Raw genomic sequence first — 23,931 nt, 5'->3', positions numbered from 1 at the left:
TAGAATTTGGAGCAAAACATTTAAAAAATTCATGGTAAATTCATCCTACTCAGGGGTTCAGGAATGAAAGGTAAATGTAAATGCTTCCTGAACATCATTCCCCAAAGATCAGTATTTGCATTTTTAAATGTTCATGCCCAATTCATCTCAGCTATGTTTCCAATTATTTAAATATAATCTGCTATCTTGAAGGCTTTCATTCAGTTATAATCTGCTGTTTTGTGATTTCACAACCCTTCTTTCCGCAGCGTACTCCATCAAAACAGCCTGAAAAATTCTGATTTCCTAACGTTGGCAAGCGAGCAGGCTCAGTGTTTATATCAACACCTATTTAACAACTACAGAAAGGAAAAGCTTAAAATGTGCAATGGGTAATTCAGGCACCGGTTGGTCCAAGCACCTACTTCAGTCCTCTGGCACTGAAAGTAGCACTTAAAGACATGCTATTTAAGCACATTACAAATCTGCTGGATTATGGTCTTGCTCTTTTTACTTATTTAGAATGAAACTACCATATTTCATCGCCAGTTTGTGTGAATAAGCTAGTGTAGTTCACCTTCCAGCCCCTGTTGGGACTGCCATGTAAATTAGTTTTGAGTATTTTGATGTGATCATTGTCCTTACTTGCAAAGTCTGTATTTATTTTTGCCCTGAATTTTTGGCTTACCCGAAAATTGCCTGCCTGCTCTTACAGAACTGCTGCAACTGGGTGTCCAGCTCTGAGCCCCTGGACACGTCGGTGGAGTCCATGCTGCCGGATTGCCCCCGCGTCTCTGCAGGTACGTCGGTTTGCTTGCAGCAAGCCAGTATACGTGTTTGTGCCCAGGAGCAGCTCGGTTATTTAAAAATGCACTTGGTTCTGAATGCATTTTAACCCTTCTGCAGCAAGATGTGGTTGAAAGCATATGGCTGCTGCTATTTTGTACAGCCCACTGTTAATTTTTTTTTTTTTTTTTTTTTGCTTTGTGTGGGTTTTAGGTTCTTTTGTCTACTTGTAGCTCATATTTTTCTAGTCTTCTTTTCTCTTTGGCTTTAAGTAATTGGTGACATTATAGGTAGGAGCTTAAGAAGAATAACAGCGATGAAAACCGAGAAATTTATCACAGATCCTTGAATAAATATCTAACTTCATGTAGGCAAGAAGGTTTTAAAGAAGTACGTTAATGAAAGGTAGAGCTAATTGAAACAAGAAACTTTCCTGAATCCTGATCAACAAAAGTCTAGTTTACATAGCAGATTATGTAGTGTCCAAGAATCTTGAGGTGAGATTTCTGTTGTTTTGGAAGTATTCAGCTACACTCTTTCATTAATGAATCATGAATCATAAATCGTAAGGAGCACATGAAATAATACACAGAGACTTTTGTTAATGTGTAATAATTCCAGAAAGTAGACGTAGTTGTCAGTGTAACAGGAAAATCTCAAATCTGTGTAGGAAAGTAATCTAAAATACATAAAGCTGTTACTGAACTTTCATGTTTGATTATCAGATTTCCTAAAAGCCATAGGTAGCGTATTTCTGTAGAATATAAAATCAGGTTCAAAGGAAGACACAGCCTATACAATATTAATTTAAAAGCTGGAACAGTGTTTGACCTTGCTCTGTGAGATGCGGTTGTTCGTTTGACGAGTTAGAGATTCATATCTGTCTGGATTTGTGAGGTGGTTAATGAGACCTAACCTTGCAGATGAAATTTGGTTTACTGCAGGATATTTTTAAGGCTTGGAAAATTTAGCGGTACTTTGTTCGAGAGCTCACAACAACCAGAGACCTGTAATCACATTTCTGCTGTGGGTTGGGATCTAACCACGCAGATCATCAGCTCTGTACAGACGCAGTGCAATAGCATTGACATTGCTCTTTAGTGCTTGGGGAAATGAAATATTACTAAAATTTTCATAGATTCAACATTCGTTTACCCACTTTTGCTCCTTTAGGAGAGAGTGCTGCAGCTTGGAGGAAAAATATTGTTCAGTAGTAGAATTCTTTAAAACAGGATTAACTTTCAGTCTCTGACATCTGTGTTGCTGTTGTGCAAGAGTGCATGTTATAGAGGTCATTTTAGTCAGGTAAATAGGGGCTTGGATAGCAACCAGTCCATATTTACAGTACACTTGTCAGTACTGAAAATCCTCCATCTGAGCTTCTCTTCTCTTTCTTTGTATTCATCCTATGTAAATAATGCAAAAAGTATTCTATAAAAGAAATCCTGATATTTAAAAAACAGACTGATGCTTTAATAGGGGTGTGAGTAAGTCTTAATTTTACATTTCTATTGAGGATGGGTCATAGTGAGCGTAACGTTTATACACCACTTCATGAACTCACAGCTACACTGAAGTCTTTGGCAGAAGAATTAATTTAAATGGGGTAGGATTTCAGCCAGTAAAAGTTGTAAAAGTAAAAGCTGGCTGTTTGTATTTCATGCATACATACAATGCCACTAGATTAAGATTACTGATGTTTTAGAAGTTCTTGTCAGATTTTGGAAAATTATTTAAATGGAAGCCAACTGTTTCCAGCTTGGTTATTTATAATAGAAGGACAGTTTAAAATAGTATAGCTTTATGTGACTATTGCTGAATTATCAATTTGCTCATATGTTTTTGTTTATATTTCTTCTATTCATGTCTTATATGGACAACTGTAAGACATTTACAGAGGAACAAGTGAATAATTCCTATGGTGTGTTTATGTGAGCAATGGAATAAGCCTGCATTAGGCTGATCTGTAATAAATTTATGAAATGCTACTAGATGTAGGAGCATTAGTATCTAACATGAGAGATTTTATTTCACTCATTTCCTGAGAATTGCAGTACTGAAATAGCCCACACTCAAATACTGGCAGCATTGCCCTTGGTATTTCAATGAATGACAGTGAGAGCAATCAGAGCAAAGAGAGGAGATTTTTTTAGAATAAACCTTTTGCAAAAGGAAGATTTACTTCTCTTTTCTGTATGGAATCCCGTCTTTTATCTGTGTTTGCACCAAGAAGTAAGTTCAGGAATAATTGCCTCTCAGTCACATCTCATGAGCCAGCTTTTCTGAAAAGGGTCTGATATTCAGCCATTCAGCATACTGGGATTTACAGGCAGCCCCAGTTTGTTTGTGAGCAGTGCCTACTTCAGATTATGTCACAGTGTTACAGAACATCTTGAAAAATAAGTGTTAAAAGCAAGTAAGAACGTCTTGGGAAACAAAGTAAGAACGTCTTGAGAAGACTGTAAAGAAGATGCTTCATAACAACTGCACCTGGCATTTAGACATATTAGAGATAAAGACTGTCTTCACTAACTCTCTGCTAACTAGCAGTAACGATTAACACAAGGACGAATCTTAGAAAAATAGAATGGACTGCCAAAATAGTGCCCTAGAGTTAACTTGTCTCATTATAGTCTCATTCTAATACTAAGGAACACACCTCCTAGCTAGAAAAGCCCCAACCCAATTAAGCCCCCTACTCCCTGAGCATGCGTGGTGAATTAAAAGAGAACTGTAACTTTAAGATGAAGTAAGAAAAATACTAACCAATAGTTAATTAAGGGGTAGAACCAGTAGGCGTAACTAACTTTGTTAATTGTTTTAAATACCTGTCATGATTTTAACCCGGTGTGCATGTTAGGAGGATAAATCCCCCACGCACCCAGTGCTGCAATAAACCAATGTCGGCTTTCTAAACTACCATTTGGCTTGGAGAGTTTTCTTGGTTACGATTTTTGGTAACAGCAGTCTCTTGCATGCATTTCTCTTAAAAATCACTAGAGAGAAATAAATGGCCATCAAACTGGAAAAACAACTTGTATTCCCAGATAGAGTTGTTCAAGCTTTTGATTAGAGCATTATTAAGTAATTGTTTGTCGTAATTCATTCATTTCTTACTCAGTTACAAAAAGGAATGAATACACTTTAATAAGTAAACGTGATGGGCGTGAGAACAATACAGAAAAAGTGAGCCATAATAAATCCATTCTCGGTCCTTGTGGCAAGAGGTGGGATACTGGGAAGGTCCCACCTTCATGGTCTTTCCTCCACGTCTCAAGGATTTTGTTGCATGGTAGTGTCATAGTTTTAATGTCTTCCTGCAACAGGTTATCATCACACCGAAGGGATTGTCCTCTAAAATTTCCCATCTAACACAGTTGTCCTGTGTGGTATATGTAACCCTAAAAAGCCTCCTATGCTGTGTTGAGAGACATATCTGCCAGCTCAAATGTCTTCCATCAGACCTGGACCTCCTGTTGAGGCTGTCTGTCCAACACTACCCATCTTGTTACCCTTCCCATATTTTCCAACAAGAACAAGACATTCTTCCTCATTAGAGTCCACCACTCTCCCTCTATCATTTATCTTTTAATGGGTAGGGCCGTCCAACATTATTCCCCTCTGCTCCTTCTCTGGCTCACAGCCCTCTCTGGTGTCCAGCTTTGGAGCACTGCACAGGTAAGGTCCTCAGCTGTGGCACTGCCACCTCACTGGCCTGGAGGAGCCCTCTGTCAGTCTCCAGCCTTCAGTCTATGTTACAAAAACTATCATCTTCTACCGTCTTCACTTTCAGCCCTCATTAAGGACCTCTGTTAGACCTGAGGTCATCTGCCTCGGTCTTAAGCCACCTTCCTAATGGAGTCAAACCAGAAGACCTCTCTTCTCTCTCAAGGAGATGGATCCATTTCCTATCTATCATCTAAGACATAAGCAAATGTAAGGTGGAGAAAAGTGAAGTCTTTAAAAGCAGTCCATACATTAAAGATCATCACATATAATGGAGTAGGGGTGGAACTCTTACTGGTTAGAAGATTGGAGGTCAACTTGTAATTTGGTATAGACAATTGGATAGACATTTTAATGACAGGTTGTATCGTGTTACTGCTAACCATAGTTGCCGTTCACTTCATGTTACTGAGACCTTACAATATTTCTCCTCGTTCTGGAGCAGGGAATTCACAAGCCCTTTGGGAAGCCATCCTACTGGAACAGCCGCTGGGTGGGAATAGCTGAAGGTGAGGGTGGGAGAAAGCAGGTCCATGGATCTGAGATCCTGAACATCTCTATTGCTTTTCAGGAATTAAATTACTTTGATTTCAGGGCAGTGGCCTGAACATTACCCCAGGAAAGGCATTGGGGTAAATTTTGCCAGGTAAACATGGCCTTTGTTTTCCTGAATACGAGTATTTTGGAGTGCCTCATGGGGAGCACCTTGGTGTTTGGATAAGACACATTCCTTAGCTTGTGTGTTTCTGCTAGTGAAAGCTTTTTATTTAGGAGAGAAGACTAAACTTTGCAGTATTTTGCCAAAGTGGATATGCACGAACACTCATTTACATAATCAAATAAAAAGAAGTTATTGTAACATTAGTAAAATGAATTGCCTAATCAAATCCATTTAAAGCCTTTCTAGTTGACCCCCAAAATCACTAGTTATTCTTTTAACAGTTGCAGCCAATGTAGTTAAAACATTGTAAAATAAGGAAATTATAACATCAAAAGACAAACAACATGACACAATGGAATGAAACGTTGACAGTAACCAAGAAAAGCTCTATTCACGGAAGAGCCTGGATTGAATATATGCCTCTGTAATAAGGAAAAAAGTGCAAGAATTAATTCATGTAGCTGAATAAAATGATCTCAGGCTGGCGGAAGAAAAACAAGCTCCTAATTTGGGGGGACAGGTATGACCCATGCTGGTGGTGCTCTGAACAGTATCCTGAGTGAGTCCGCAGATAGTATTTCCTGGTACCAAGCACCAAGCTTGACTCTGTATGGTATACAAAACATTTCATTTCATTTAGGCAAGCCAAGCACAACTGTTTTGGTTTTTTTACTTTGAATTCAGAAAAGGTCATTAATGTTATTTCTAACAGGCTGCTGCAGGTGTTTGGGTTTTTTACAGATAAATAAATAGAAGGGAAAAAATGGCTTCACAGAATGGTTGAGGTGTGACAGGACCTCTGGAGGTCATCTGGTCCAACTCTTGCTCAAGCAAGGCCACCTGGAGCCGGTTGTCCAGGACTCTGTCCAGCCATCCATAAGCTCCATCGCATGTCAATAAAGAAACCACGGTCACCGTAATTAATATTCACATAAGGTTTTGGCGTTTTTATTGGTATACTTGCCCTAACTTCCAAAAGAAACCCCAGAGTCATGCTGCAACTGTGTGGTGTGCTGGACGGTTGTGTAGGGTTTAAGTCCAGACGTGAGTGAGTGTGGAGTGGAGGTAGTGGTAGCTGTCCAAACTCAGGTAAGACAGTCAGCTTTGCTTGTGTCAGCACCAAAAGGAGGTCCTTCACATTGCACAGAGGTTCAGAAAGCGGTTGCTTTCCTGCTTTGCCTTTTCAGATCCTTTTAACAGGGAGAGGGAAAGGCAGGATGGTGGTTATTTCTGATGGAGCTTGTCCCAACAAGGACCAAGGTTGACATCCATTGAGCCTTTCGGTAAAAACACAGCCAAAAGCATTCCTGCATGTGTTAAACACACACTACGTACTTTAAAGCTTGGGGTATTTTTTAAGAGATTTTTCTGTATGCACGTAAAAGACTTGCAGTTCAAAACAAATGAAAGATGAGATTCTGCAGAGCTGACTGAAAAACAGGGAAAAGCTTGTTACCTGCTGATTTTGAGTCCTTGGCATAGCTTGATTTAATATCAAGACAAGAATATGGTACTAAACAGTCCCCTCGAGACTGCTGCTTTGTGCTAAGTAATAGAATAGCATCAATAATCCTTCCATGGGGCTACAGTAAATTTAAGTAAAGTTATTCTGGACTGTTAGATCTGCTTAAAAGCACTGATCCAAGAAAGTGAGCGCATCACTTGCACAGCGAGCCTTTCCCTGGAAGAGCAGGCGTGCAGCCCGGCCCCCGCACACGCTTGCACCGCCTCGTCAGATAAAGCCCGTGTTGCAAAGCTTGTGTTGATACCAGGGAAACCACAAATTACCCATTAGATTACGGAGGTGGTAGTTCTTCTTGGCTTTGCCTAACAGGTGACTTCTGCCCGCTGTTTTAAGAGTTCAGTTGTGTATTTCCACAGAAAAGCCTCGTCTAGCTGCAGATGCGCCCCATGCTGAGCAGATCCTGGGGTTCAAACGGGAGGATCTCCAGCGAGGTTAAACGGGCTCCGCAACACTGCAGGGTCTGTGCGCAGAGGTAATTGCATGAGTGAGGCTTGTGGCAGCCATAGGGAAGGACCAACTTGTTTCTTCCTGCTTTTTTCGCTCAGCTTTATTTGCAACACACTACACTACCACTCTTACCCGTTTATGTATCTTGCTCATAACAAACAGGGTGGAAAGAGCCATAAACTGTATTAAGCGCTGGGACAATGCCTGCCTCATCCCCTTAGCAGCTTTTAGCTGTTTTTCACTCTTTAATCGGTTTGGTGAAGACCATTCTGGGCTGTTTTCTGACATTAGTATTTTGTGACTAGGGGTAGCTGTCCAATAACTCCAGCAATGTAAAAAATAAGTACAAAACCACACACTTTTTACAATAAGGCAGATTAGGCAATTTACCCATTTTGCTAAAAATGTTATTTCTGCATTCACTAGTCATTCATGGAGATTAAGATTACAGTAATCGGTGTTTACTGTAAACCTCTTTGCATTTTATGTCTTCATGTGCATGTAGTTCTGTCAATAAAAGCTTTGCACTTAGGAGAAAAGATTAAACGCCGCAGCGTTTTGTCGAGGTGGCAGGCTCCTGTGTTTAGCTGCGTATTAATTTGGTTTAAGGTATTTGCATCATTAGTAGCACGAACGGAGGAATGCGGGAGTCTGTAGCGCAAAGGTTGCTTTGCAGCCCTATGTCAGCATCCTCACACGCTGCAAGCGTTGGTCCTGCACTTCCATTTCTGCTGCCGTATGTTGTCCATCGGGGACTGCAAATCATTACGGAAACTTTGAAGCATCAGCCTGTCTTAGCCACAGCTCTGGCAGTTGCTGCACTAAGTCCCACTTTAACTAATGACTTCTTAGCACAGAAGTAAGTAGCTTTTTCCCTACTCCCAACTCTTCAAAGGCGCTCTGCTTTTAGTCTCCTGCTCAGCCTCAGGTGTTGCAGGCAGCTTTTCGTTTCATGTGTAATACCTCGTTGGATGTGAGCTCCTATGTTGTGTTTTGAGTAGCTTAGCTTTACAGTGCTTTGGAAAGGACAAAATCTATAAAGACCTGTTGAATGATATTGCAGATTCTGTTCCAGAACGCCAGATCCTCAAAAGTATATATGAAAATGTGAATTTGAAAGTGTTGACTTAAATTACCAGCTGTTGCTGCTGCGGTCAGAGAGTTTGATTTTATAAGAATTTCGATTTTATAATGTGTTTTTATAGCTTCTTATATGACCAGCTAGGTGTTCGATGTACCACCACCAGTACTGTTATTTTTTAGGACAAAGCACTCATATTCTTGTACCATTCTACAAAATAGTTGCATGTATTTGAGGCAGTACTGATATTAGAGAAACTATTACTTCATCAAAAAGTATTCTTGTACTCAAACATATCTGTTTATCATTGCGTTTTTTTAGAGTACAGTGAACTAGGTAGAGTGGTGTATGCTTGCCTCAAAGTCCCTGAGGCTGTATTTGATTGTGGTAATAATGAATAATGTAAATTATTACGGCCAGATATTTCCCATAAAGTGTTTGACAATGGCTAGACTGCCATGACCACTGCTTCCGATACTACTTAATGCTGCCTCATTAGTTCTTTGTATATCCATATCTGTCGACCTGTTGGCTGAAGTCTTACTCTAATGCATGATTGCAAACTCTTGAGTTCAGGGACCGTGTTCAGTGCTTGTGCTTCATCTTGGCCCGTGCAGATGCCAGCCAGGATAGGGGACGCTTAGCCAGTCCTCTGCATGGTCGTGTTGTTGAAATGCTTGTGCTGTGATTCCTTACAGCACTTAACAGGCGCAACAGCAGTACAACAAATAATGAATACATCCGTGTTTTGAATAGGCAGCTGCAACTTTACTGCAGATATCCAAGTGACAGTTTAGACTGACACTTTAAAGAGACTATGTTAAGTATAATTAAGTTATTGCTAAAAAGCCAATCTAGTATTAGTTCAATCCACACTACTTTTGTCTGTTGAAAGGGAAAAACTAGAACAAGTGACGCTTTATCTTCTAACCTCATGAAAATCCTTCAAAAGGAAGTGAGGGTGAGGGGTCTGGAGCACAAGTCTGATGAGGAGCGGCTGAGGGAGCTGGGGGTGTTCAGTCTGGAGAAGAGGAGACTGAGGGGAGACCTCATTGCTCTCTACAACTGCCTGAAAGGGGGTTGTGGTGAGGGGGGTGTTGGCCTCTTCTCCCAAGTGACGAGTGGCAGAACAAGAGGAAATGGCCTCAAGGTACGCCAGGGGAGGTTTAGATTGGATATTAGGAAAAATTCCTTCACCAAAAGGGTTTTCAAGTACTGGAACAGGCTGCCCAGGGAAGCAGTGGAGTCACCATCCCTGGAGGTATTTAAAAGACATGTAGAGGTGGCGCTTAGGGACGTGGTTTAGTGGTGGACTTCTTAGTGCTAGGTTGGACTTGATGATCTTAATGGTCTTTTCCAACTTAAATAATTCTATGATTCTGTGAGTCTATGATTCTGTGAGGGTGGGACTCAAATTGGCTTTTTTCTTCAGGGCCTGTCAGGATACACCCTAGCAGAAATAGGGTTTTTTCCACCTCCTGCTGCTTTTTGTGATGGCAGCAAAAGCTTTCGTTACACGGTGGCTCATCACCACCTTTTTACACCCAATGCCTTCCCAGCCTCTCAATGCACAAAGGCAACACTATATGAGGCAGTGCACCTTGCTCCTTACTGCTTAACTAGTAGGTTAAAGCCTGGTTAAAGTGTGTGTTCTGTAAGGTGGAAGAGAAGGCCATAGCCCTCTCTCATTTCCTCTCCTCTGAAATACCTCTGAAATACAGGCTCCAGTCCAGCGATAGTGAAACTCTTTACATGGGTCTTGGTAAGTTTTCAATAAGTACTTTGTGGGATTGAGTTTGAACATTAGTCTTTGTATTTCAAGTTGCGTCCACATTACTGTTAGTAATTTTTAAAAGTATTTTCTGCATTTTGTCCTCAGTAGCTCTATGAAGCCGGAACATCTATAAAGATGGGATCTGGTACATCAGTGTAATTGTCAAAGCTGTATTTCTGCTAGACCTCAGCACCTGTAAGGAGGTATTCCCTGAGAGATGTAATCCAGAATTGAACAGCAGAATTTTTATTTGCCTTGCCATAACATCCGAAAGATCATTTACATTTCAGCTTGCGTTTTCTGTTAGAATCCAAATTTGGATTTGGATTTGGTAAAATTTCTCAAAAGGTTCACTTTCAGTTCAAAACTTTTGATCTTTTTTTCATAAATGTATATAGTTTAGGCCAGGAAAGACATTTAGATCACTTATTCTCCACTTTTATATATAGGTCTTTAACTTTTGACCAGATGATGTTACACTGAAATTTATAACTTGCATTTGGTTAAAGTGTGTTTTCCAGAAAGTCATTCAGCCTTGGCTGGAAGGCTTCAAGAGATGGGGAATCCATTGCTTCCTTCCCTTTGCAATTTGTCAAACTATTAGGAGGAGTGGCTGATTTCTGGTTTGGCTTTGTCTGGTTTCAGGTTCCAGCCATTAGTTCTTGCTGTGCTTTTTTCTACTAAGTTAAAGAGCCATTTAGTACATTCGCTTTTTCTCCATGTGAATTAGGTACTGGAATTGAGTCAACACTCAATTTTCTTTTGAGAAACGGAATAGATTGAGTTCTTTAAGTCTCACTGCAAGTTAATTTCTCCAGGTTTCACATACTTTTATACATTTTTCTGTGGCGTCTTCAGACTTTCAACATCTTTTCTCTGAAACGGACCTGTGTGGTATAACTAATGCAATGCATAGACTTCAAATCTTCACTACCTGATTTTCTCCCATTTCATCAGCCAACGGTCACATTTGACCCTTTTATCACCGTACTTTTATCACCATCAGTTTAGGAGGAGCTTGTCCAGCATCTCCCGATACCCTTTCTAAAGCTGCTACTCTTCATCTTAGTTCTAAAGTAGCATTATGAAACATTGCAGGTAGCTTTTTAAAAAAGAAAAAAAAAAACCAAACAGATGAACACATAAAAAAAAGGCTGCCGTCCTTCTTGTTAATAACCATTCTGCCCATCTTCACATTTACACAAGCTTTACCACCAGTGAATTTATATTTGCTTCCTGTGTTCTTGAATAGCCTTAGGACACTCCAGCAGTAACATCTCTATTCAATAGTGGTTTCTCCATGACAACTACATTTGCAGATTACTTAGTCTGCAGGTTCTTAGAAATATTGAATAATATTGATTTTTAACCTGTTTTCACAAGTAAACAAGAATTCTACAGTTGTGCCATTCGTCCCCTCGTGAATCTATGAAACATTGATCAATTTCTGCCGGATTTGAAGTTTTAGTTGTAATTAAGTTTTGCCAAGTTTGTGATAATAGTTTACGGCACAGAAGAAGAAACGAGGAATGTATCTTCCTAGTAAAAGGAAGACTTGTCTCTTCTGAAGGACAAGGGGAAGTAACTCAGGTGCTGGACACAGTGCCTGGAGACAAACAGCTAGCAAAGCAACAGTCATCACAGGCAACTGTAGCAGGTAAGTGGCTCCATGTAATGACAGTATAGAGGGTCTTTCTTCCAGAAGTTTCATGGGAAACCTGGGAAGGGCAAAGCGTAGTTGCTGGGAAGAGAAGGGAGACAAAGGACTTTCTAAAAATGCATGGCAAAGTTGGCATAGTTTGTCCTGTGCTCACAATGTTCTGGAGAAATAAATCAAATGCCTGACAAAAAATTGAGTATACCCTATTTGCATATAAATCCTTATCAGCTAAACATGCTAATTCATCAAAGAGTGAAACTGAATTTAGTCATTTAGGACTTATTTTCCAGTGAGTTGCATTGGCTTGAATTAATTACATTTTTGTACCTTAATTCTTCATTAGTAGACTCCAGTATCACAGCATCGTGGGTCTGAAAGGGATTTTTAGCATGCGTCAGCTTCGTCCTCCAGCCCAAGGCAAGAACAAATGTTCTTACATCACTTCTTGTCAGGTGCTCATCTCATTGGTTCTTTCCTTTGTGTTGTGTGATGACACGTCCTCACTGGGCAGTCTCTTCCAAACTTCTAGTTTTACTTACCAATATCTTCCTTGGTGCATGCATACAACTTCAGGAACAGCTGAGTAAGCAACAGTTACCCCCAAAAACACATCGGCCAGTTGCATAGAGTGGTAGGCACTGAGAATGTTTGCTCTACAGCAGATGACTTGCAATGAAAAATTGAATTAACTGGGTTTGTTTTCCCTAAAGAAGAGTAGATTTCCTGGGAAGAAGAGCAACAGAGGAAGACAGACATGTAACAAGTTCCAATAAAAAAAATGAGAACTTATTCTTCATGTCCACGGTACCTAGGGTAGGAATTTATGGACCTATATATCTATTTTTCCATTATTTTTCTTGAGGTTTATGGTAGGCTAACTGGGCAAATAGTCTTGCCTGAAATTCTGGATTAGGATTTTTCCCATCTTCTGTAACTTCTCTGCTAGTTTAAATGTTCCTTAAAATGAACGTCAGTAGCCAGTTAGCTGGTTTGTGACTCTTGAATACAAAGTCTGCAAGCCTGCCGATTTAGAAATATTTATGCCTGAGAAGATATTGATGAGCAGCTCAAAAGAATGTACTCCATCAAACACTTTGCCGTTTTTTTTTTCCAAATAGAGAACAGAAACATATATTGAACAATTTCATACTTTCTTTCGCATTGTTATTTACAGTTTCACCATCTCCATCTGAAAATCGACATATGTATGCTATGGATTGCATTTGTTGCTTGTATATAAAACAAAGTTCTTCATTGTGCTAAGTTTGCCAGCCATAGATTGTTTTTCCTTAGGTAACTCTAGCTTTCCTTACCATCTTTTTAGGCCGATAACAAGCTATTTCAACCTTTTTCTATATTCCCCAACTGATTTCACTTTTTTGCTGAACCAGGAGGACTAACACTGTGTCTTAGGTTTTTTTCTCATCCAACAAACTTCTTAAAAATACCATTCATTCATTTATGTTTAAATGTCTCATCTTGGTTAAATTTGCTGATCTTTTTCCTACCTTGAAGAAAATACCTTTTTTGAAGCACCAAGCATGTGCGTTGCTGGCTGAGGCTTCTCTCTGTTCAATCCCACCCAATGTCATGTTGGGTGGCCCCAAGCACTGGTTCACTGGACCCAGGCAGCTGCCCATTTGTCTTTACATTGTCACAACACTGCCCAAAATAGTAAAATCATGGAAAGCGTTCTAGCTTTTTATGTTAGAAAATCATCATTCATAGTTTTTCAGAAACTTTTAATCTTCATGACTGCCAATATCCATCTCCTGAGCTGATGCCTTCCAGGGTGGTGAAGCTCTCCATGCATTGCAGAGGTGTGCTCAAGGAGAAGCTTACCCCATTCTCTGGTTTGCCAAGGTTGTCTGTCACAAACCTCCCCACCAGCACCTCCTCCTTTTTTTGCTTTTTTAGCACGCTAACGCACATACACTGAAGACCCGAGCTCAGCTTTATCAGTATCGTTTGAACAAGCAATGGTGTTTTTAGAGTAGAGCACCACATCCCCACCACTTTTATGCACTTGAATCACTCTAAATAGGTAATAAACAGACATTTTAATGCTTTCAGGCATACAAATTATCTTAACGGCTGTCAGTAATGCCAATTATATCAAATTCCTGCTCATGGCTGTGGTTGGACAACAAACAAGAATTGGAAGAACTCCTAGCAGTGGCATAGAACTGATTTTAACATTCCTTTTCTTTTTCTTTGCCACATAAATTAAATTTATTTGCAACACATGGAGGTTAAATTTATATCATATTTGCCTTCTTAGCACCCTGCCCTCAAGTTGCTAATTTAACAGTTTTCTGGCTGCTCCAGCTAATTCTCAGCCGAGAAGACTGGTTTCCCAAGTGTGAGATAACCAAAAGATGAGAAACATGGAGCTCTGCAATGCCGTTTTTAGAGGCCCTTTTCACAGTATATTTGCACTTTAAACTTTCTCCTATCAAGGAACATGCCTATATTTGGAAGGCCCAATTTTCTGTTGAGAGGACTTTTCATTTTTTGCTAACCAGTGTCAGCAACTAATCTCGTCATGTTAACGTGCGGGGACAGTTAAGTGACTTGTTTTAAATGCATTGTGATTGTTATCTATTTATTAGAAGCAAACGATTGCTAATGTTCAGATGCTGATTGTTTACACAAATAGTGTTAAGGAGAAGGCTAATTTAAGCAGACGTATTATATTCTTACATTATGACATGAAAACCGTACTCTATGTGATCAGTGTTTATAATATATATATCAATATTATGAATACTTATGTATTCCAATAAATATTTTAATTTAGTGAGCCACATTTAGAAAGTAATTTTTTTTTAAGACTATATTCCAATTTTTATGTGAAAGAAGGGAATAGGACATTTCCCCCCACATTAATCCTTTTGTTTTAGGTAGGTTTACAAGTTATACCTACAACAGCTTAACAGATAAATAATCCGCGTGGTTAATAGAGTAAACAGTTTTAGATGATGTTCGTTATTGCTGCTGTGAATACAGTAGTCCATTTGCCTTCAAATGGACTACTTTTGAACGAACACTGTTAAGTGCCCATCATTACTTCTAAGGACAGGAGTTGTCTTTTTGTGAGTTTGATCTTTGTGTAAATGAGGCATTGTGTATAAAAGTTCTTATCACTTTATCTGAGGTTTTTATGTTAATATATCGTTTGAAATGACACGCTATAAAACATATAACATGTGTATATGTGATTTTTATTACATATAAATGAAACCCACCTATATTGGAAATCTGAAGGCCAATTTTTGACTCTTAGATACTCGGGTGAGGATCTGTTTGCGTACCACAGGCAGTTCACACACGTGCATGAGGGTAGACCTTAGCTCTGACTTTGCCTTCCTAGGCAAGACAGGTCATACTTTGTTTCCCTCTTTGCCTCCAGATGATCGGTGCTATTACATCAGAGTTTAAACGGTGTACTGAACTGAGTGTTAACCTAGAAGGGCTTCTCCTGTGTATTTGAATGCTGGTGCTTGGCGTGCAAGGGAGCATCCCAGCCCTGCCAGAAGGTATGCGTGCTGTGGCTGCTCCGACTGGAGTTTTCCGATGCAGCTACGCATGTGGGGAACATGGACGAAGTCGCAAAACACTTGTGCCTCAGGAGTGGGCGTCACTTTGCAATTCCAGGGTAATAGAACTTGAGGGACTCGACATTACTCTGAATAGTTACGTTCAAATGTTTGTTATTTGGGTAGTTTGGGGGAGAGATCTAGACATCTGCTTATGCAACTTGGTCCATTCAGTGAGATCAATTGCCTTTTCAGCATAAAAAATTTCCCATAAAATCAAACACTTGTAAGGTGATGGTTGAAGGTTTCCTAACGCAGTGCTCTGCTGGGCTCTGATAAGAATGCGTGTCAGAGCTGCGAGATAGGATTTGTTTTATTTCAGGAGTGCTCTGGATGTTTATGATTTTGATGGTTTCCTGCTACTGATTGCAGAACTTAGACTCGTGCTTTAGGTACAGCTTGCAAATTCAGCACAGCTTATGAATCTTGCAAATTTCTTTTGGCAGCTGGGGACCTGTTTCAGCTGCCACTAAGGATTCCTGTTGGTTTTGGTGGGTTTCACGACAGTCCTTTTGTCCCTGCAGACCGCTATTTTAAACCAAGTGCTGGGTGTGAACTAAAGACAATTTTTTAAGAGTTGTTTTTTTTTCCTTCTTTTAATAGCCTTGGGTGAAACCTATTAAACATTTGTGTCATGCTTTGTATGATGTAATTCTCTCCATTATTCTTGAAGCGCACATCTCCTGTCCTCTATGAAAGTGTCAGCTTCCCATAAAGATCTGCCTGCCTGTGCAGAGAATGGGGTGCAGCCTTAGGGGACAGGGAACTGAAATAGCACGGGAGGGACCCTGAGCTGTTGGCTGACCATTTGGTCACCTTTCTTTGAGATGTTGGCTTGAGACCCCTTCCACTGAAATAGGAACTGAAGTTGGTTGCTGCTTCTGATGTCAGTGGTCTAACCACAGCACTATCATATAGGTGAAGACGCTCCTTTCCTCATGCATCCTAAAAAAGAGTAATTCCTGCTTGTTTTTTTCAAGGAACAGCATTCATTTCTTGCAGGCTGCGGCATCAGGACTCAAGGCGTCGCTAGTCTCCATGACTTTATTCAGCCAGTCTGTGATAATTGATTATTTTTACCAATGCCTTGTAAAGACCGCGCTTTTTTTGAAAAAGTAGATCATGGGATGGAGCAGCCTCGCAGGCGGAGAGGCAAGACGTTCACTCAAGCTAACAGCAGGATTTTTTGTGCACTAAGGAGAGGAGTCGTCGGTGACAGGCATTGAGCCAACCCAGCAAAAGAATGCCTTGAACAAAGAGATTAGATGCAAATTGTGCTTTAATACTGGTATACCCAGCCTGTGGGAAACCTGGTTGGACTGGGTAACGGGTGCCACTGGGGAATCCATTGTGTTGTGCGATGTCAGTAGAAGGTGCACGCACATAAGCTTGAGAAGATCAGTTCCCGTATCTCCCCACATCCTTGCATCTTTGTTCCAGAGCAGCTCAGGGCTCAGTAAAGAAGTGAGGATCTTTCCTGCCATTCCGCATGTGGATTGTAAAGCTTACGTTTTATTAAAAGTTTAGAGATTCCAGATGAAATAGGAGTATGAGCATTTATATCACTTGCTGTCAGATTGTCTCATTTTGCTTTCTGAGAGCTCTGCTACTCGTTGATGCAGGGAAGTCCTGGTTTCTGCTCGTTTGTGTCTTCACTGGAATGACATTTTTATTTGTATGGTTTTAGCAGTGTATTCACAGCGTGTAGTTTGCACCCACAGATAAATACCGTTATCTTGGTAGCAGAGGTACCAGCAGTCACAGGTGGATTGATTTGTCATCATCCAAAGCTGTTATCAACCACGTAAAAAATATTCCTCATACAAATGAGGAAGTAGAAATTGATTTTGAACAGTTACTCTTTCCATGCACAGGCTCTTTCGTTATACATTTTGTTAATTCGGGTATGATTTTTCTAAGCTACGTCTCCTTTTCTAAACTTCTCCTCTGATTTAGTGCCTGACTTTCTTTAACGCTACTGAATGATTTACTGAAGCTTTACAAGTGATATTTCATCTACCGGAGAGACTCTGTGAGCTGAGTGCTGTCCCCAAATATGATACAATATTGTGCTAGCATTAATATGGATATTGATGCAAAATCAATGCAAATAGACTCCACATCTAGTCCCACACTCCCTCACTCAAGTTCACTGGCAGCAACAGCAAGTTACTTCTTTGATTTCAGTGCTGGATATGCAGTATTTATGAGGGTTTGCACTTTACAACCTTACTTTGGTTATCATTATGCCAGTGCACATTAAAACCAATTTTAGAACTAAATTTGTTTCAGCATTGTTGTCAGACCCCACTTAGACAAACCTGAGTTTGGGCTTTGGCTTATATTTAGCTTGTGGCTTCCCCCAGTAAAGACTGCACCAGCTTCTCGAAGGTGCAGAACGTAATTAACGTCTCGCAGGTTGTCACCTGTACAAGGTGACGCAGGACGGTGCTTACAGGGGTGAGTGCCCGCGATGTGCAGGGCAGGATTTGGCCATTTCACACATACCCCTCCTCTGGATGGCTGCAGAAAAAGTGTCTGGCTCCGGCGTGCTATTAGGCTGTAATTAGTGTAACTAACAACTAATATGGAAGAGCAGGATAGGGGTCACCACAAGACTTCAAAGGTTTTAACAGGTTAAGGTTGGAGGGCAGTCTATCCCCTCGCTTAATCTGTTGCCATATCTTCTGAGATTTGTTGAAATCTTCAGTGACCTCTAACCTTGACGTGTTGCTCGCCCGTAATTTACCGGTCACATGCCATTTTCTTTATTTCTGTCCATTTAGACGGACATGGGTCTTTGTCATCGGCGTCTCCCTTTTCCGTTCAGATATAAGTGTGCCCAGGTAAACAGGTTTTTGATGTGGAATAAAGACTGTGGTTTAAACCGCTTTAATGCTCTTGCCCTGCTAGCTTCGGACTCATCGGAAACAGTTCTTTTGTTATGCTTCGGCATGTGGTTTGTAGATGACATTTGACACGTAGATTAGGCTCAGGTTTAAAATCTAGCTATTAAAATAAATAGGGCGTTGTACAATCGTTTTCAAAAGATAGTGAATATCGGGCTTTTATAAGTTGCTTTCTTAAACCTGACTGTCTAAGGATAATTTCAATTATACTTTCAGTAAACGAGAAGGCTCTTACTGGTTTAGTGTGCAACTCAAGGGCAATTTATGTTGTGGGGAAAAATCAGTAGTTATTCCTCCACGGTGTTTCAGTACGGGAGACAAATACCCATCAAGGAAACTTTCCTGTTCCTGATGGTTTGGGTTTTTTTTTTCACCTCAGACTTGGCGTTGCACCTCTGCTATCAATCCCAACGTACATGGGTGGATTTCGATAGCGAAGCGTGGAAATGCATTGCCTCTTTCCCAGGCATCAGGCAGTCGCTTCTCCTTGACGGTGCCCATCCCAAAGCGATGGGCAGGGCGGAGGGGAGGGTTTCCTTCTCTTCCCCTCCGTGGGTGCTTTGCCTCGGGAGAGCCATGGCCGTTCCCACAGGGAGAAGGCGAGTGGACCCCTCCGGGTATGCTGGCAGGGATGCTTTCTGGCTTCCACCCTCCGCCTTTTGCTGCTCCAGCATCCCGCCCTGTGGTCCCTCCCGCTGTCTGAGCACCGCGGATCTGGGGAGGAAAACACTCAAAATCAATTCAGCAAAGCAAAGTAACATGCAGCAAGCTACTTGCCCGCACCAAACCGAGCAGGGGTTTAATTATCCTTTTAACCCATTAAAACACTTTAAAAGAGAGTAGGAGCGACTGAGAGGGAATGCGAGCAGCACAATGTTAGATTTAAAGTTCAACGGGGGGGGGGGGGGAAATTGTACAAGGATTTCACAAGCAACGACACTTGGATGGTGTTTGGGAAATCTTTTCCTTTCAAGACTATCTTGCGATTAACTATGGGAGTAGCACATCAAAGCTGCACTGACTTCAAAGCTTAGAACCACTTACGGCTTCCAGCTATTACTAAAACCTACCACTTCACCCTGCCAGCAGCTCGTCGCAGCTGCCTCTTTAAGTTACACCCATCTACTTCCTGCCTTCTGATTTTGGGGAGGGAAAAAAAACCCACCAAAAAAACCTTGTAAATTAAATATAGCTGTTCACACTGAAGGAATGTCATAGTCAGGGGAAAAAAGCAAATGGAGGCATTAAGATATTAAAGAGTTACTACAAACGCAATGGTGATTTACATATGCAGTCTCATTTGGCTGACTCCAACGAAGCTGTCTGCTTTGGGGAAGTTTCCTGACTGAGTGTTACCCCTGCCTAAAAGCCCCTGAATGAGGTGAGCAAGCTGTTTAGGCCATTATTTGGGTCCAGATGTTACCTATAGCGTGGCACAAGCAGAGGTGCTGTGGGACTCCGGGATGTCTTCACGTATACAGCACATACCATGAAATCAGTTCCCACCACTCTTCTGTAGTGACCATCTGCATCCTCTGATCTGCAAAGATACCCGCTCGTGCACCTGAAAATGGTGATCACCATTTATTGCTGCAAGTTTTTTGCTTCTTTTGCATTACTGGGAGAGACTGTGGAAGCAAAGTTTGCCTATTTGATATTTTGGGAGACCCTGAAACAGCTCATTTGTAGTAGTGTAGGGCTGTGCTACGCTCTCTGAACTGAGATAAGAAGGCTAAAATGTGCCGAAATCGTAATTTATTGCAGTATTAATATTGTTCAACACTTAAAATTGTTACATTGTTATCTTCTGATTGGGAGTTTTATACCTAGGGTTTTTAAAATGGTACGTTAATCTCTGAATAAAATTTGTCTTGCAAATGACATATTAATAGAAAGTTAGGAACAAGTGTGGGTCTTTGAGTGTGTTTTATATAACAGTTTATATGTTCAGTACAGATCAATGACATGCTCTCTAGAGCTAAATGCCATTAATCCATTTACAGCCGCTCATTGCAATGAAGAGAAATTACCATTGAAAGAGACGATCGTACATTAAGGAGAATTTCTCAGCTTCCCTGCATAGTCTTATATTTTGAAAATGCCTTAGCGAGTGTTTGAAGCCAATCTTTTTTTTTTTTTCCCCCTTTATTTTTTCCCTTTGCAAGGAAGGAGGTTGGCAGCAGTGGGGGCTCTGGTCGCTTTGCCCCCCGCAGCCCCCCCGGCCGAGCTGGGACGGCGGACGTGCTCGCCATGGCCACCCCTGCCCCATCGTGGGGGTGCCTCAACCTCAGCCCCCCTCACACCAATGATGTGCTTCTGCAGCAAACGTATGGCAGATCTGCAGTACAGAAACACGGAGGCAGTTAATGGGCTGTTTTGCGTGGATGGTGGTTGCCCCTGGATGTAAATAAATGAACTATAGTGTCGCGCGGGCAGTTGAAAAAAAAAAGAGTATTGTCTTTCAAAGAGTTGGCCTATGAAAAAAGTGTATAGGAACCTACTGTTAAATCTAAAATACGTATGGCTAATGTACGTTTGGTCTGAAGAACATGCTTCTGCTTTAAATATTTAAAGGTGGAGAGGGGAGCTTCCTGACTGGCTGATGATGCAATCAAAATGTCAGATTATTTGAAATAAGTTGTTATTATAGAGTCAGGATGACTCTACCAATGCATTTATATATTTCACTGTGTGGTAGTTCTTTTTTCTTCTGAAAGAATGCATTTCTCTGAAAAAAACTGTGCAGGCTAGGAACAGCACAGTCATTTGAAGTTCATTGAAAATATAGGAGGACATCATGTTTCCTGTCCTTATGTTAAACTTGGCATATTGATTTTTTTGCACAGCTTGCAGCATAGAAATGTGATCTACAGCTATGGCAAGGCAGGCTAACCACATGTGAATTTGTTAAGTACTGCTGGATTAGTAGGGATCATCGGACTGTGCAAGTATGGAGCCTTGGCTTCTGTAACTCTTTATTTATGACTTAATCAATTAAAATAACAAGTTTTGATTTTATTGGCTGTAAATAAGTAAGCACAAGTCATCTGCAGAAGGTATTGTTTCATATGCTTGCTTGTTTTCACGACACGAAGGCTCTGTAAGTTAGCTGCAGTACGTACGCAGGCAGAGCTGGAGTTGAAGTTAAGGATCAAATATGTAAAGATTCAACAAATGTAGTTAGCTACTGTTTTTTAGATTAGTGCTGAAAATTCAGGAAGGCATGGTGTGTTCCTTAACTTGCAGGTCTTTATCTAAATTTGCCATTACTTTTCTTTGTATATTCTTTGCCTGTTTAATCTTTTGTTCCCTTTATGTTCAAAGATACCAAGACTATGGAAGCCACCAGTGCTGCAGCCTGCATTTAAATTTAGTTACGGTACGGCCGTGCAGAAAGCGTTCTTCTGATGTGGGGCTGGCTTCCCCCTCTCTCTACATTATTAAACCTCCTTAAACACTTCCATTATATCGTTCACCTTGCTTGACTTCAAAGAGTAGCGCGGCTGCGTAGAGAGGGTGAGCCGCAACTCTGCCGAGTGGGTTACCCGTGGTTTCTTAGAAATGCTAATGCGTTATCCGCCGTGTTTATGGAGTTACCTGTTTGCTGTTGGATTGGAGGGACCGTTCTGCAGCTCTAGAATCAAAACGATAAAATGTCCAAGACAAAACCAGCAACTAAAGATATTTTGGGATTCGAAGTCATTGCCATTCACCTTTTGAAACCTTTTCCACCCCCAAAAAAGAAGAGAGAAAATAATTACATCAAGAGGTTATTTCGGGGGAAAGCAAAGTTGAGGCTATTCCTGAAGAACCTCTTGAGTGCAGTCTCACTGAGTCGCTCATGAAAATGATGTGGACGAATGCCTGGCTTATCACTCAGAGTTTATTGGGAACTAATCTCTTCAAAATGTTTGGAATAAGCTAAAACCTGGCCTGCTCATCTAGTGAAAAAGGTCAAAACAGAGAAGAAAGTGCCACTGGTTTGTGTTAGGTGACACTGTGCCCTGCTTGTCTAATTTGATTACACAGAGCCACTGAAGCCCCAGGCAAAGCTGATTTTAGCTATAATCAGCTTCTTAACCTTTTGAGAACTAACGTAAACACTACCTACCAGTGGTTAATTGTGTTGCTCTGTTACATACAACAAAGTGCAAAGGTAAAAGCGTAGAACTGCAGTAACACATGTTGTGACAAGATCACTCCAGGGGATTACAGCCCTCTGCGTTTTATCTGCGCTTATTGATTTCTTTCTTAAAAATTAAAAATGGGCTATGAGCAGGAAGCATCGGTTTATCAGTTTCAGGCAGCATGGCCCTGTCGTGCCGCTGCCTCATCTCAAATTCCTCTTACGTACCGAAGGGGAGACCTAGCGTGGGTTGGACTGCTATGGTCGCAGATCAGTTATTTCGTAATTAGTTTGGATTAACTTGGTTCTAATTGTTTACTTGTAATAAACCATACCTGTTTCCTTCCTCTGTGATGAGCATCTTCCAGAAGGTTTTGTAAGCTCTTTGGTGGATGCACCATGTCCATATGAGACACCTGGGATGAATTTGATTTTCAGGTTTTGCATGTACATTCTGGGGAAGAACCAAAAAGCTGAGGCACAGAAACGGGCTCTCTGCAGAACCCATGTATCCTAGTTTCCCGTGTCTTTTAGTTCAGACACTCCCTTTAGTTTGCCAGGAAATTTGCGTTTCCATGAACTTCAGAACTTTTAGGAGACTTAAGCCAATGGGCTTTCGGTGTGTCTTAAATTTTCCTGACCCATGCTGATCCATGGTGTCTATGCAAGGAAGCCTTGATCTACTCATCTTATATACTTGCTACTCTTATATACTTGCTGCGTGGAGGTAGTAAGTTGCCCCTGGATTTTCCACTCTGTGGAAAGTACATCTGTTTTACTCTTCCCGTGTCCCACTGTTTTTGTCAACAGTGCCTCTGATCGACATCATTCTTCTCCAACAGTCCGCTCAGAGAAGCCCCCGTGATGAATTACCATTGCGAGCAGCATGGGCCCGGCTGTTGTGGGGCAGCCTCGTGCTGCCCATGTGCTCCACGGTATCGCAGGGGCCATCGTGGAGCTGAACCACCAGGTCTCAGGACCTTCAATGCCTTCTGCCCACGTGCTTCCCACCAAAATCCATCGTGGTGTGCTGCGATAGCTGATAGATTAGCAGGGGTGTGGTTGTCCCAGGGAAATAGATGAGCCCTTGCTTAATTCAGATACTTACTATATTAGCTAATATGAATAAAACCATGACTAGAGTTAGTAAAACAATAATACTAAAGACAACAGTATTTACACAAGAACAGCAATAAATAATAACTCAACACTTGCACACACAAAGATCACACTGACACATGACCCGTTGCAGTTATTTACAAGGTCAGAGTTGGTTTGCTTTTCTTGCAGGCAATAGCTATAAGGTTTACCGTACACCTATTTGTCCATGGCAAGGTTATAGTGTGTTGAGACGAAATTGGGCAGGCTGCTAGCTTTTGAGCATCAGAGAGGTGGCAGACTCACTTAGCTGACTCTGAGCATGGTGGTGAGGTCTGGACAGGAACGAGAACTAGCTCGTGATCTTCTGAACGTATTAGTGATTCTTCATCTTGGGCTCCACGGTTTTCTCCAGAAAAGGGGTATGGATAAAGAAACTGAGGCTGACTGTGACCCCTTTGGATTTCTTGCAAAGCCTTTGGCGTACAGGTTATCTCATGTTCTGGTGGCCCTTCACAGCCTGCCAGCTGCTGTGCACAGCTGGGTGACTTCTGGCCGTG

The 23,931-nt window shown here is 41.2% G+C and overlaps 1 protein-coding gene across 2 annotated transcripts in view; it reads left to right on the top strand.

The window, feature by feature from the left end:
- The window catches only part of ARB2A (ARB2 cotranscriptional regulator A), a 267,179-nt gene that overhangs the window by 196,654 nt on the left and 46,594 nt on the right, over window positions 1-23,931 (top strand). For both annotated transcript variants that reach the window (XM_059833865.1, XM_059833863.1), the window contains one exon: window positions 695-779. In XM_059833865.1, coding sequence (XP_059689848.1) covers window positions 695-779 — 85 coding nt within the window. The remainder of the gene's footprint in view (window positions 1-694; window positions 780-23,931) is intronic.

This window comes from Gavia stellata, chromosome Z (assembly GCF_030936135.1).
Source record: "Gavia stellata isolate bGavSte3 chromosome Z, bGavSte3.hap2, whole genome shotgun sequence".
NCBI lineage: Eukaryota > Metazoa > Chordata > Aves > Gaviiformes > Gaviidae > Gavia > Gavia stellata.
Note: the sequence above shows the minus strand (reverse complement) of the source record. Positions and strands in the feature narration are given on the sequence as shown.